At 41.1% G+C, this 12,989-nt stretch overlaps 1 protein-coding gene across 10 annotated transcripts in view; it reads left to right on the top strand.

The window, feature by feature from the left end:
- LOC110470362 (fatty acyl-CoA reductase 1) overlaps window positions 1–12,989 on the top strand; it is a 119,926-nt gene that overhangs the window by 49,799 nt on the left and 57,138 nt on the right. For all 10 annotated transcript variants that reach the window (XR_002465396.2, XM_077783253.2, XM_085570085.1 and 7 more), the window contains exon 2: window positions 7,575–7,800. Coding sequence is in view for 9 of the 10 variants with exons in the window: in XM_085570084.1 (XP_085426210.1) it covers window positions 7,575–7,800 (226 nt within the window). In the remaining variant the exon portion in view is untranslated. The remainder of the gene's footprint in view (window positions 1–7,574; window positions 7,801–12,989) is intronic.

Below are 12,989 nucleotides of genomic sequence, written 5' to 3'. Positions count from 1 at the left end.
CAGTTTTTAGGTACCCAGTCCATTTTGGGGCCATTATGGGGTAGTTTTCTATGAGTACTGGAATGTGGAAATTGCTGGGGAGGTAGCAATCCTGCAGCTGCTGTCCTTCAGAGCAGCTGTGCTATTTGGACTTTTCCAAAAGTGGGGCTTGGGGAAAAAATAAAACACAGAAACACCTCAGCCACTGGTTACCCTCAAATTCTATTGTGAGTGTTCTTAAACTGGCTCAGCCACCGAATCATTTAGGTTGAAAAAGACCTTAAAGACCACTGGAGAGAGAGACTGGAGGGTGTTTGGCTTTTTTGTACATGAGGAAGTCTTATAAGAAGCCTGGAGGGGAACTTTTCATGTGGGTAGACAGTGGCAAGAAGAAATGGCCTTAGGCTGACAGAGAGTAGGTTTAGATGGGATATTAGCAAGAAATTGTTCCTGTGAGGGTGCTGAGGTCCTGGCACAGGTTGCCCAGAGCATCTGTGGCTGCCCCATCCCTGGCAGTGCCCAAGGCCAGGCTGGATGGGGCTCTGAGCAGCCTGGGATAGTGGGAGGTGTTGGAGTGACAAGGTCTGTAAGGTTCCTCCCTACCCAAACCATTCTGTGATTCTGTGCTCCTGACACTGCCAAGTCCACCACTAAACCGTGTCCCCAAGTGCCACATCTATGCATACCTTCAAATACCTCCAGGGGAAAAAAAAAAATCACAAGTGTAATAAATGCTGGTGCCGTTATTTTTGATGTGGGATGAGGATGAGCAGTGGAAAAGGACAGAAAATATTTGTTAATATGTTAGCTGCTGGATGCTAATAAGAAGTTATCAACTGAGATGTCTAAAATAAAATTAATTTGCCAGACAACCTGTTATCATTAAAGAGTTAACTCCTGACTTGGCTGAGACTCCCTTGTGCAGTGCTGGGATGCAGAGTGGTTGGTGTGCAGTGGGTAGGGCAGGGGTTTTTATTTAGGGTTTTGCTATAGGGCTGCTGGTTGTAGAGGTCCTAAGAGAAATAGCAAGAGGAAAATGGCTGTGACATGTGAACTGGGGGAATGATAGGGAAAGGATTGCCTGCAGAAAAGCTCTGATGTAGGATGTTTGCCGTTAATTATGCTGAGGCAAAGCAAAAAACCCTTCTAGTTCTGATCCATGCTTTGATCCTGTAACCTGCACAATGGCTTTGCAACAACTAGCTTTAAAAAAAAAGTGACAGTGGATACATATACTGGACTATGTGATGCAGAAAGGAGCCTGCAGAAGCTGCACCTTTGAAGTCTCTGACAGCTGCTGTTCTTACCAGGTGAATAATTAAATAGGGTTGAGGCAGAATACATTCATATTTGGGCTACTGAAAAATACATGACACGTGTAGGTGTGTCCTCAACACCATTGCCTTGTCTCAGCTCTAAAATGTTTGCAGGCCTGTTTTCCTTAATTCTGGAGAAAAAAACATAGTGAGGCTGATTGAGCCTAAACAGGTTTCACAAAAAAAAATCAAGAGGCTCTCTCTGCGTTGTGTTGCATCAGTGGCCCTTCTGTTTTCTTCTTTTTTCTCTATTTCTTCATGGTGATCAAACAGTCTGTACTACTTGGAAGGGTCAGAACATCTGTGAAGCTGTGTAGGTAATGCTTAAGCAATCTGGAAGTTCAGCTTTTGCCCACATCTGTCCTGGGGGCAGGTTTTGGCCCAGCAGCCACAATTACCAGAGGTTTCCATGTCTTGTTTGGCTGTCATGTAGTGTTCAGCAGTTTGCAGGATCTGTCTGTACAGGCTGCTTGTTGTCCCCACCTCGTAATTATGTTGCCACACTTCCCTGTCTCTGTAGATTTAAATGCTGTAAATTAAAATGGATTGCAAAACTGGTGTGGTTTTTCAAGGCATGAAGGGTTTCCGGGAGCAATGAGTTTCTCCTTGCCTGTTGCTTCTTGGGGATGCTGTTATGGATTTGAAATGCTGCTGTTGGTAAACAAAAAATGATTTGAAATGTATGAGCTGGAGAAGAGTGATTTAACCTTCAGGCTTCTAACAGCAACACTGATATTTGTTGTTAATTGCTTGAAGCAAAATCTCTTTTGCAAAGAGGATTATCATCAGGAGTTCAGTCTGGGTGTAAATATGCCCATCTTTGAATCGTAGGGTTTTATTTCTTTATGCTGCGTTAGCTTCTACAGTGCCTGTACAAAGGGTGGATTATGACCTTCCTTTTAATTCTGTAGCTAAATGAGAAGAGTTTTATCTTTGTTGTTGCTGTTAGGTGATATTAAAGAACTGGAAGTTCAACAAACCATAAGGAACTTCTATTTTTTCTGTAGAACAGCCATTTTATCATTTTCTTTGCTTCATTTTCTGTCACCAGTAAAATCTCCCTGACTTCACAGGCTGCACAAATCTCTCTGTGCCTCAAGACCTTTGGTAATGCATTATGTAACTTTATTGCCTCCTTGCTGGTGCTTTCTGCTTGTTTGTGTCAGTGTCGCTGTTGTCACAAATGGTGTGCAGTGTTGAACCACAGCCATTTTCTGCTCTGATTCACTGTTGCTTCTTACTGAAAGTGCAGGAAATATTTTAAATCCAAAGGCTTAAATATAAGTTAATTCACGTTAATCCTTGTTGAAACGCTGGTCATTGCACTGGAACTTCTCTGGTCGTGAGTTTGGTCCAGAAAATGAAATCAAAGGAGCTAAGTGACCTTCTCCTGCTGTTACTAAAGAGCCAGGAATTAAGTCAGTATGATGTAAAAAAGTCACAATTTCAGTTATTTCTAGCACACATGGTGTGTATTTATTTTCTGATGATTAAACAAGCAGAAAATGCTTTCAGGCAAAAAAAAACACGTATTGGAAATTATTGCTTTTATGTATTATAATTAATTGCCTGCTTTGGAGAATCTCTGTAATACATCCTGGGATGGAATGTAAAAGAGAAAATAATTTTATGAAGATGTATTGTTCAGGCATCCCCAGTGCTCAGTCCATTTAAAACTCATAAAATAATTAATAGACTGACAAAGTAAATTGATGAGACAGAAATAGTCTGTGACCACTTTATATTGCTTTTTTTGACCTCAGCTATACACGTGCTCTGAAGCAACAGGCATTTTTCTTTCTCTGTGTGTTCCAGGTTAATTGTAACTCTTCTAGAATCCTGATTAAAGAAAAATGTCTTATGTATGATTGGATATTTTCACCCAAGATGAAAAACTTACTTTCAGAAACTGGCCAAAAATTATTTTGTCTTAAAGGACTCTTGCTCTCTGTAGCTTTCTTCCAAAACCTATTGCTTGTCATTAAGTGTAATTTTGGTTGAAGCTGGTTCATGATGTTGAATATAATGTCTGAAAGACTTGGCTGAAGAGGCTGATCCTCTTCTTTATGGAAATTACATCCCTGTGTAAAGTTGTGCAAGAAAAAGCTCATCAAAACCAGTCGAAGTACAAGGAGACATCAGAGACCATTTGTGAATCTGAATATACATTTATTGGCATATAATCCTTTGCTCTTGCACAAAACTAATATTTTTCCATTTTATGCAGTTGAGTTGAAAAGACAAATACCTCAGCAGACAAGATTCTGAAATGGCTGCTGTCCTGTTTGAACCATTCTGAAATATTCACCTCTTCCAGTCCCCCTCAGCTGCTCATCCTCCCTTTTGCTGTCCCTCCATGACCCCCTGCAGCCCTGGGGCTGCCATGGACAGTGGCAGCACTCGGTGAGGTTCAGGTCCACCTTTCCCTTCCCACAGCTCTGGCTCTGGCAGCAGCCAGCTCTGCATCCCACCATTGCAATCTGAGTGCAGATTTGGCACCACCAAAACACACGGAAGGTGAGGACGTGGAGTAGCTGTTCTGTTAAATACCAGCTTGGTTGGCCTTGCTCTTGGTGGGGGAAGTTCTCCTGTGCTCTTCAGCTGAGGATGTGGGGCTGTCTTTGGCAGGAGGGCAGTATTTGGTTGGTAGGATTAGGATTCCCATCTTTCCCTTTGCCTGTCCTTTGGCACAGGACCGTGGCTCTGTTTGTAGCTCGTCCCTTCTGTTTGATCCAGAGGAGACCGAGAGGCAGCCATACCCTCGGAGCAGCTTTTGCTCCTGTGTCTGCAGCAGTGCTCCGTGGGATTCCTGGCTCCTGGGTTTTTCCTGCTGGAGATGAGTCAGCATCAGAGAGATTTGTGCTGCTGCAAAGATGCTGCCCTCAGTAATTCAGGTGGCATCACATATTATTTTCCTGCTCCAATTAGTGCCTAAAGCATCTGAGTTGCCTATATATTCTCACTTGAACCGTGCTTCAGGAAGTTCTTGCGTGGGCTTTTCTCCACAATTCAGTGGCTTTCTCACCTCCAGTAAGATTTGGAAAAGCCTGGAACATCAGCCTGTGAAATAGTCTTTATCCTTCTTTACCTCACTTAGTGTCATCTCTCTGCCACTTCTGAGCATAGTTCAAGTGGTTCTACTAGCCACTTAATGCCTTATAGTTTAATTGACTGGAAAATAGTCACTGCTCAGTATTGGCTGTTTATTCCTTAAGATGAAGGGCCAAATATAACCTTTTGCAGGAAACAATTTGAGTGTAAAAAGCCAAAAAGGCAGGCACGTAGCTCTCCCTAGTTTGAAGTAGACCTCCAAAAGGTCAGGTCAGCAGGCATTACTTGGGTTACACGTTTTGACCTCAGAAATCCTCTGGTTCCTTAAAATCTCCATATGTTCTTCAGTACTTTCTTTACAAAGCCCAAGCAAAATCAATGTACAATCAATCAGAGAAAAATCAATCACAGTCTTAAAAATATAAAGAAAATCAAAAATAGTTGTACAAAATAAAATATTAAAAATTAAGTTGAAAGGAAAATCTCTTAGCAATCCTGAATATAAACTGGAATCTGCCTTTGAACCTGGAATGCAATAAAAGCTTTAAAAGTTTGAACAGTGGAGATTCAGGGATCTGTCTGAGCGTACCAAATTGCATAATTCTGACTTTTGTAGCATAATCTCAAAGCATGAATTTGTTTGTGTGCATTAAACAAATCCACATATTTTCTTTTCTTATAATTAACATGGCATCATATGGGTGCAAGATTTTTATAATTGCTTCTGAAGCTCACTTAGGAAATAGAAAAATAAATGTACTGCAAAGAGACATGAATCTGCTCCCATAACAGGCAAACACCATCTCATTCTTCATGGCTTTTTATTGTGAATGACGCTGAGTAACAAGATCCAAGTCTGAAATTTGCCCTACTAATTCTTAGGTTGCCTAACTTGGACTGCTTTATTATAGAAAATAGAAAGATGGGATTTTTCTTCCCTTTTCTTTTAACCCTAGGAGGATAAGCCAGTAATCAAGAGTAACAGCAGATTGCCTTGAAAGTTTGTTTCTTCAATTGCTATGTTTGGTATTTCCATTTTCATCATGCAAGGATGGCCTGGAGATGAAATTTTTGGTGTTTTTTGGAATCAGACATTCAAAATGGTCTCAGACTAGGTGGAGAAGAGCTGTCAGTTATGTGCATGTAGTCCTTGTCAGAAATGCTTAGTGAAACATGGCTGCATGGTTAATTATAGGGACACTTCAAAATAGTGTGATTTATTTACTTTACTATTCTAGCAGGCACTGAACATCTGGCCACAAGAAATGAAGCCCTTTTTAGAGAACTGAAGCAGGGAACCCAAATGAAACAACATAATAAATTGATGTCTACACTTGGAAACCTTTCACAGTTGTTTGTGCAGTAGTCTACAACTCCTAAGGCAAAGCAGCAATGCTTAGTGATGCAGGTTGGAAATGCTCTCTACTTCTCAAGTGTGGGAAGGAGAGTAACTCCTCTGGTCATCTCCAAGTTTGTGGTGCTGAGTGCTCTATAAATGTACCATTGTTTGTGCAGATATGATTTTCTGGATACAAATCTAAAGCAAGTATCCCGTGGTTGGAAGTGGTCCTTATATTTTATCTTTTTGTTTCCTGTTGTTCACTGGGATTAGTATGGCCTCTAGTGACTGAGGACTTCTCGCCTTCATTTTTTCTACATTGCAGGGCATGTGTCATGCCGAATTTCTGAGATCTTTTGTCTTCATCTGGCTAGACTACAACCTTCTTCTGGCCCTACACATTTTTCACATGCTTCCAGGCTCTGCAAGTTCCTGTCTTTCCAGTATGAGTCAGTTTTTCTGAACCAGAAGGAGATGGGACATTTTGTTATAAATAAGTTAATTATCCAGTAGTTTTAACCTGTTGGTTTAACTTCCCAAGTGTACAGCTCTTTAATAAGAACAAGGTTTTTAATAGGCCTCGATAAGCCTTCTGTATTCATCTATCTTGATGACATCCAAAAGTAGGCTAATAACCAAATTCCCTGAGCCAGAATACCCACAGCTATTAGTTTGTAAAATAGTGTCCCTGAGAGGTTATTCTGCTTGACCCACTTTCTAAACTGGATTCTACACCTGATGATTTGTCATGGATAAAGAAATTTGGGTATTTTCCTTTGTTTGATGCCGAGTGCTGTGGTCCTAGGCAGCACTGGGAAAGAAAAGTAATACTTTGTTAGACATGACTCCCTAGCTTGTGTCTCTGAAGTTTCTGCTGGAGGAGGATTTTTTTTGGGATGCTTGAAGCTCATTGTTCTGGTTCTTGAATACGTGTTTGACAGGATTCTACTATTCTTGTTTCTTTTTGTTTCAAATTCAGGCTTTTGTCAAAACCTGTACTGGCATTTTTCATGAGCCTTTGCCTTGCAATGTGTGTTTTGTGATTGCTGTGGTCTGCCCCACTTCTAAGATGGTTGTTTTGCCTCTGATAATCTAATAGGGAGAGAAGGGCTTTTTAAAGAGGATTCAGTCCAGCTCTGTTTGCATTTAATCAACTTAAGAGTTTGAATCAGAATGGCTGGGAACATTCAGGCCTGAAACCATTGCATCTAATTAAAATATTTAACTGGGACAGGTCATGTGGGAGTCTGGTCCATGTCAGTGGATCTCCAAAGGGGAGCCTATCACGTCTACACTCCTTAGAGTGAGCTGGGGTAAATTCTGGCCATAACAGCTCACGAAGGGTGGTGAGCTCCACGTGGCACTGCAGTTGTGCAGAGCAGTGTCACGGCACTGTATTCCATGAAAAAGAGCTTTTTGCATGATGTTATTCCAGGCCAAGGCAACAGGAGAAGACTGAGCATGTCCATGAGTGATGGCTGACAATGAATGCTGTAGGCACAGTGGAAGTGAAGTGGAAAACACAGCAGTGTTTGTGAGGAAATCTCTTTCTTCTTTGTCTTGTAGGGATAGCTGGATATCTTCGTGGTTCCACTTCACAGTAGCAGATAAACACTGTTCAGCACTGCAGTGAGCATCTCCTGCTGGGAGCCTTGGACAGCATGAGCTGTGTTTGACCTCTGTGTGCAGCTGTGGTGTCACATGGAGGATAAGGCTGAGCTTGATTTTTTTTTTAAGCTTCTCAGATTTTTGTGGTTTATTTTCACAATAAAGACTTTTTCAAAAAATAATTTTTAAAATTGCCATTGACAGAACTAATTTGAGTTGATGTAGGTGACTTAAAAGGTTATCCCAAAAACCTTTAAAGCTTTATTTCTGCATTTTCCTAGGTATCTGCTGCAGGAAAGGACAGAACAAGAAAGCACCATGTCTTCAGTCTCAGCTTATTACAATGGAAAGACTGTACTTATCACAGGAGCTACAGGTTTCATGGGCAAAGTACTGGTGGAAAAGCTTCTGCGCTCCAGCCCTGAAGTGAAAGCAGTTTATATTCTTGTCAGGCCAAAGGCTGGACAGTCAATGCAAGAGAGAGTGGCCAACATGGTGAAATGTAAGGTAAGTTTGTATGATTTATTCTGGAATCTAATCTGAAGTACATTTAGCTGGGTAAAACAATGGGCTTCTTTTATTCAGTTCATGAGGAGCAAAATGCTGTGTATTTTTGCTGTGTCTAAGACAATCAGCCAAAAGAATTGTACATGAACAAAGCTGTAGATGTCCGATTTTGATGGGTGCCACAGCATTTTACACTGGAATGAAGTCATCTTTTTACTTCCCGTTTTGCATGACCTCCAGCCATGTGTCTTGATCTTGTTTAGTTTGCCATCCCAGTGAAAAAATCTCTAGTGGCAAGAAGGATGTCAAAGGCCTTTGCTGTATTTAATGTAAACATTTGTAAGGAGACACTGCCTTGGGCTGAGGCTCTCAGGATTCTCAATATCCTCTGGATCTTAAGCCAGTGGTGAGGTTGTGAACTTGCTCAGACTCCTCCAGCTATGATAAATGCCAGAGTTCAAGCTCATGCCTGATGCTAGTCTGAATTTGGACATAGCTGATGTGAGATGAGAGGAAGGGACAGATCTGGCCCTAGCAGGCAAGGAATTACTTGGAATTAACCTGAGAAATGTCAACATAGCTTTGTGGAGTATTGGTCTAGAAGTTTGAACAAGACTTGACTGGAAGAATCCTTCTCCTTCTGCAGAAGTTAGAGGTAAAACAGGTGACTTGGACACAAGTAGGTCTGGCAGAAAACATGTTTTTTTTTCTTTTAATGTTTTGAGGATTTTAGCTAGGAAAATCTTACATATGTCAAAGAACAGAGTTTGCTTGGTGTTGGTGTGTTTTTAACAGAGGGCAAATTGTTTTCATATTCAGGAGAATTTGTGAGTAATATAAAAGGAAACTGTCACATTAGTTGCTTTTTGTAAGTCTGTCATAGAATGATTTAGGTTGGAAAAGACTCTCAAGGTCTTTTGAGTCCAACCCTTAACCTCACACTGCCAAGTCCACCCGTAGCTTTCATCACAGTGAATAATGCGAAAAAATCCCAAATGTGTGGAGTGTTTTTGCCTTTTGTGTTTTAAAACACTTGAGGAAATGATAAGCCTAGGTATTTATCAAGATTTCTGTGAGGCCTGTTTGTATTTTATGGATAAATGCTGCTGGCTTATTTCTTCAGCTGGGCAGCACAGTTTGGAGGTATTATTAGCTCTAGGTGGGGTTCCCCAGTAGCTGTTTTATAGTTGCAGCTCTATTAGATGTACCCATTTTTCTTCCTAGCATGTGTCAGCAGTTTTAGACTTGCCAAGAGCAACCAGGACCTGATAACCTCTCCTTGAACCTTTGGCAGCCTGCTCCAATGTGTTTCAAGTGAACACAAGGAGAAGGCAGAGCTCTAAGTTAAGCTGCTGCAGCCTTGGGAAGGAAAAAAAAAAACTTTCACATGTCATCCAGGTCCTCTCAAGGAAGAAGATGTCTTTCTGATGCTGGTCATTTTAGAATTACTCAAAAATCCTTGCCTAAGGCAGAAACCCTACTCCTCAAAGGTGTTTGCAATGTACAAATATTGACACCCTTGGAGATTTTTTTTTTCTAAAAATGAAACTGTTCATTCCACTAGATATTAATGTAATGACAGATGAGGAGGGCAGGAAACATTATTCTTAACGTTTTTGCAGATCTTTGCTAGTTGATCACAATCTAGAGACTGCCCTTCCATTTGCTGTTTTAGTTTGCATGCTCTAGTTTGGGAAATCCCTGAGGTATACAACAAATAAAAATGCAGCCAAACTTTGTTCCAAATCTTCAAACAACATTTTTAGTTGAAATTTCTGATGATGATCTCTGATGAGATACATTGGAGTAAGCACAGGAAGCTTCAGAATAAAATCCTTTCTTTTATTTATTTGTGCTATTTACATGTTCCTTTATAATTTCTAAACTCTAGTGAATAATTATTCCTTTCCCCCATAAACTATGGATTTGATGCAGAATAGTATTTGTATCTGGGTTTAGGGGAACATACTTTATTTCTTCTTTCATGTCCTACCCTGTGTAGTCTTCTCTAGTGACACATTCATTTTGCAAGTAACCCCTTCCTTTGCATTCAGCTTTGACCTAGTATTGTCTTCTGGATTTTCTTGTTTGCACATCCAGAAAGGAGTATTCCAGGAACCAAAGGAACAGAGAAATACAGATTGCCAGCTTCTAAATATTTTCTAAGCAAAGAGATAAAATGAGTATTCGGGATGAAGCAAGATCAAAGTGAAACAGATTGGTTAAATTTAGTTGCATAATGTTTAAGTTCTTCAAGTAAGGTCCTCTGGGGACTCCTGATTTTTGGTAGTACTTAGAAATATTTTGAAAGAACTTGCCTAGAATTTTGATCCCTTTTCATATATCTCTGTGAAATTTGTGTGGCTTTTATCATTATATCTGCAGGGGCTTAAACACTAAGGTGTCACATTTGTGCCCTGTCTTCTTCAGAGTGTGTAGATGTGAATCTGCTGGAAGATGACTCCTGTTAAATAGAAGAGCATCTGTGGGTTAGAAAAGGGTGATGCAGTGTGAATGGCAAAATAATTTAGTTTGTGGTTTTCAACAGTTGGTTACTTCGAATTTTTCAACTTCTGAATCCAACATGGAAAGGAAAATACAGAAAATAGTTTGGGCATACATCAGAATTCTTTGACTGCATTCTGCATCTGAATAGGCATTGAAATTTAATATAAGGCTGCTTTCCTTAGTAAAATTAGTTTTACATGCAGGTGCATTAGTGCATTAATATTCAAAGTATAATGAACAGATACTCAATTATCTCAGCATCAAATCTAAAACAAGCATGGTGACCTTGCCTATTTATGAAAGGAGATGTTCTATTTTCCAGCAGCAAGTCCCTAAGGGAATCAAGCTATTACCCTGTGCTTAATGAAATGCCACGTCTGCCTTGCAGAGAGCACAGCTGTTCCACAAAAAACCCAAATTTCAGTATGGGCTTCTGCCTGGATGTGGCCAGAGATGTGGATGGTGAGGCAAAGCCTGACAGGGCTGCAGAATCATTAGCTGACAGGAGATGTGTCTTTATCAGAGGTATGGAATTGCTTCAAGGAGCATTTTTTGCTGTGCACAGAAATAGGCAGGAATGCTTGGAGGGGTTGCCTTGCATTCCCTGGAGAGCAGTTGCTGGGCTAGTGCTGAGTTACTGTGGCTTTCCCCTTGTCCCTGGGAGAGCAGAGCATTTTCCATGCCCTGCATGCAGGGAACCAAGGCTGCTTGCTACTGCCAGGCTGCTCCTCACATAGATTTGCCCAGTGTTCCTAATTAGAAAGGTCAGACAAAGTGAGGAGTGGAAAAGGCTCTTATTAATGTCTCTGATAATTCACAGAGAAAATGGGGAGGCTGTGAATGAGGCTGCTGAAAATGGGGAATTGGGTGTGACTAAAATGCTGCTGCTTTTTCCTGTCATCCAGCCACAGTTAACCTTTCTGGTTAAAGTGGATGCTACAGACAGATCTCTTCCCTGCAAAGCTTTGTCTGGAGCTGCACAGTGGGATGGGCAATGCTGTCAGACACTTTTATCTCTTCAGTATTTCCTCATGTAACATGCTGTGTTTATGAGTAAACATCCAGCAAGGCCCTGTCGATTTCAGCAAATCATTCCAGATTTATCTTTCTCTACCTCCTATGACTTTCCCCCTCACTCATCACTGTAAGCAATAAAGCTCCCCATGCCAAACCAGTGCAGTGTCACTCCATCTGAAATCTGCTGTGGCCCCTGTAGAGGGGCTTGCTCTTGGATCAGGGTTAATGAAGTTTTTAGGTTGATGGAACACATTGGTGTTAGGTCATAGGACTTGATGATCTCAGATCTTTTCCATCCTGATCCTCTGATTCTGTATGTGCCCCATCCCTTGAAGTGTTCAAGGCCAAAACTGAAATAATATTTTTTTATCTTTGAGTGTTTGAAGAACAAATGAGTTATAGAATAACAGAGTCATAGAATCAGTTATCTTGGCAGAAATCTCTTATGATCAGTCCAGCTGTTAAACCAGAATTGCCAAGTCCACCACTAAACCATGTTCTTAAGCATCACATCTTCATATATTTTAAATACCTCCAGGGGTGCTGACTTAACCACACCCAGCCTGTTTCAATCCTTGAGAACCCTTTGGTGAAAATTTTTTTCCTGATACCCAATCTAACCCTTCCCTGACACAGCTCGACACCTTTCCATTCTATCACTCGTTACCTGGGAGAAGAGACTGGCCAATACTTTGTTTATTCATGTAGTTGTAGACAGCCCCCTGAGCTTTCTTTTTTTCTGGGCTAATCAACCCCAGCTCTCTAAGCCACTCCTCCTTAGACTTGTGCTCTAGACCCTTCCCCGAGGCATCTCTGACTGCAAGAAGCTGTCTTCTCTATTACATGGCTCTTCCTGTACTCCTGCATGACTCTCTCCCTGAAGCATCAGTCTCTGATCACTCAGAGATGCAGTTCTGTGGTACTGTCAGCATGGTTCATGCAGTACTGGAAGCTCTAGGAAGGATTATGACCTAATGGTGTCATACATTGTCTTTTATTAAAAAAAAAGTAATGCTGCTGAAACCCAGGCAAGCCTTGGGGGGATGCCATTTGTCTCCAGGTCACAAACTCTGCCAGATGGTACAGAATTCAAACCTCAGTTTTATTGTTGTCAAGGAAAGGTCACAGTGTAGTGCTCCATCTTTGCAAGCTGGCTTCAGTCCTTCTGCTCCTGTGGGTACTCACAGTAGTCAAGTCAATTATTTTAAAATAGATTGCAGTTTTCAGTTTCCTCCAGTTGTACAAAGGTACACAGTAAATCACAAAGGAGTTAAGAATGTTTAAATGACATAAGATTCTAAATGAAAAACAAGAGCACAGAAGGATGTGAAACTGTAGAAATGAGGTGGATTACTCTGAAATTAGTAAGTCATTGAAAGCAGAGATGCTTCTCAGTTCAAGTGTGTTCATCATTCTGTTTTGGTGTCAAAACCTGACACATCAGTTTCCTCATCTTCCCCTGGAAAGAGAAACCCAGCATGAATCAGGGGTCACCTGCCTGGCAACAGCTGCCAGCTCAGCAGTCTTGAGCCTTGCAAGATGTGTGTACAGAAAATGTACTTTGTATGAAGGGTAAAGCAGGATCTTTTTGTCAGCTCAGATTTCTCTGTGCCTGCTTGCTCAGCTGCAGCAGCAAGGGGTTAATGGTTTCTGTCTTCATGTCG

Source organism: Lonchura striata, chromosome 1A (assembly GCF_050655825.1).
Source record: "Lonchura striata isolate lonStrDom1 chromosome 1A, ASM5065582v1, whole genome shotgun sequence".
Classification (NCBI taxonomy): Eukaryota; Metazoa; Chordata; class Aves; order Passeriformes; family Estrildidae; genus Lonchura; species Lonchura striata.
The sequence above is the reverse complement of the archived record's forward strand: the minus strand, read 5'-3'. Positions and strand labels throughout refer to the sequence as shown.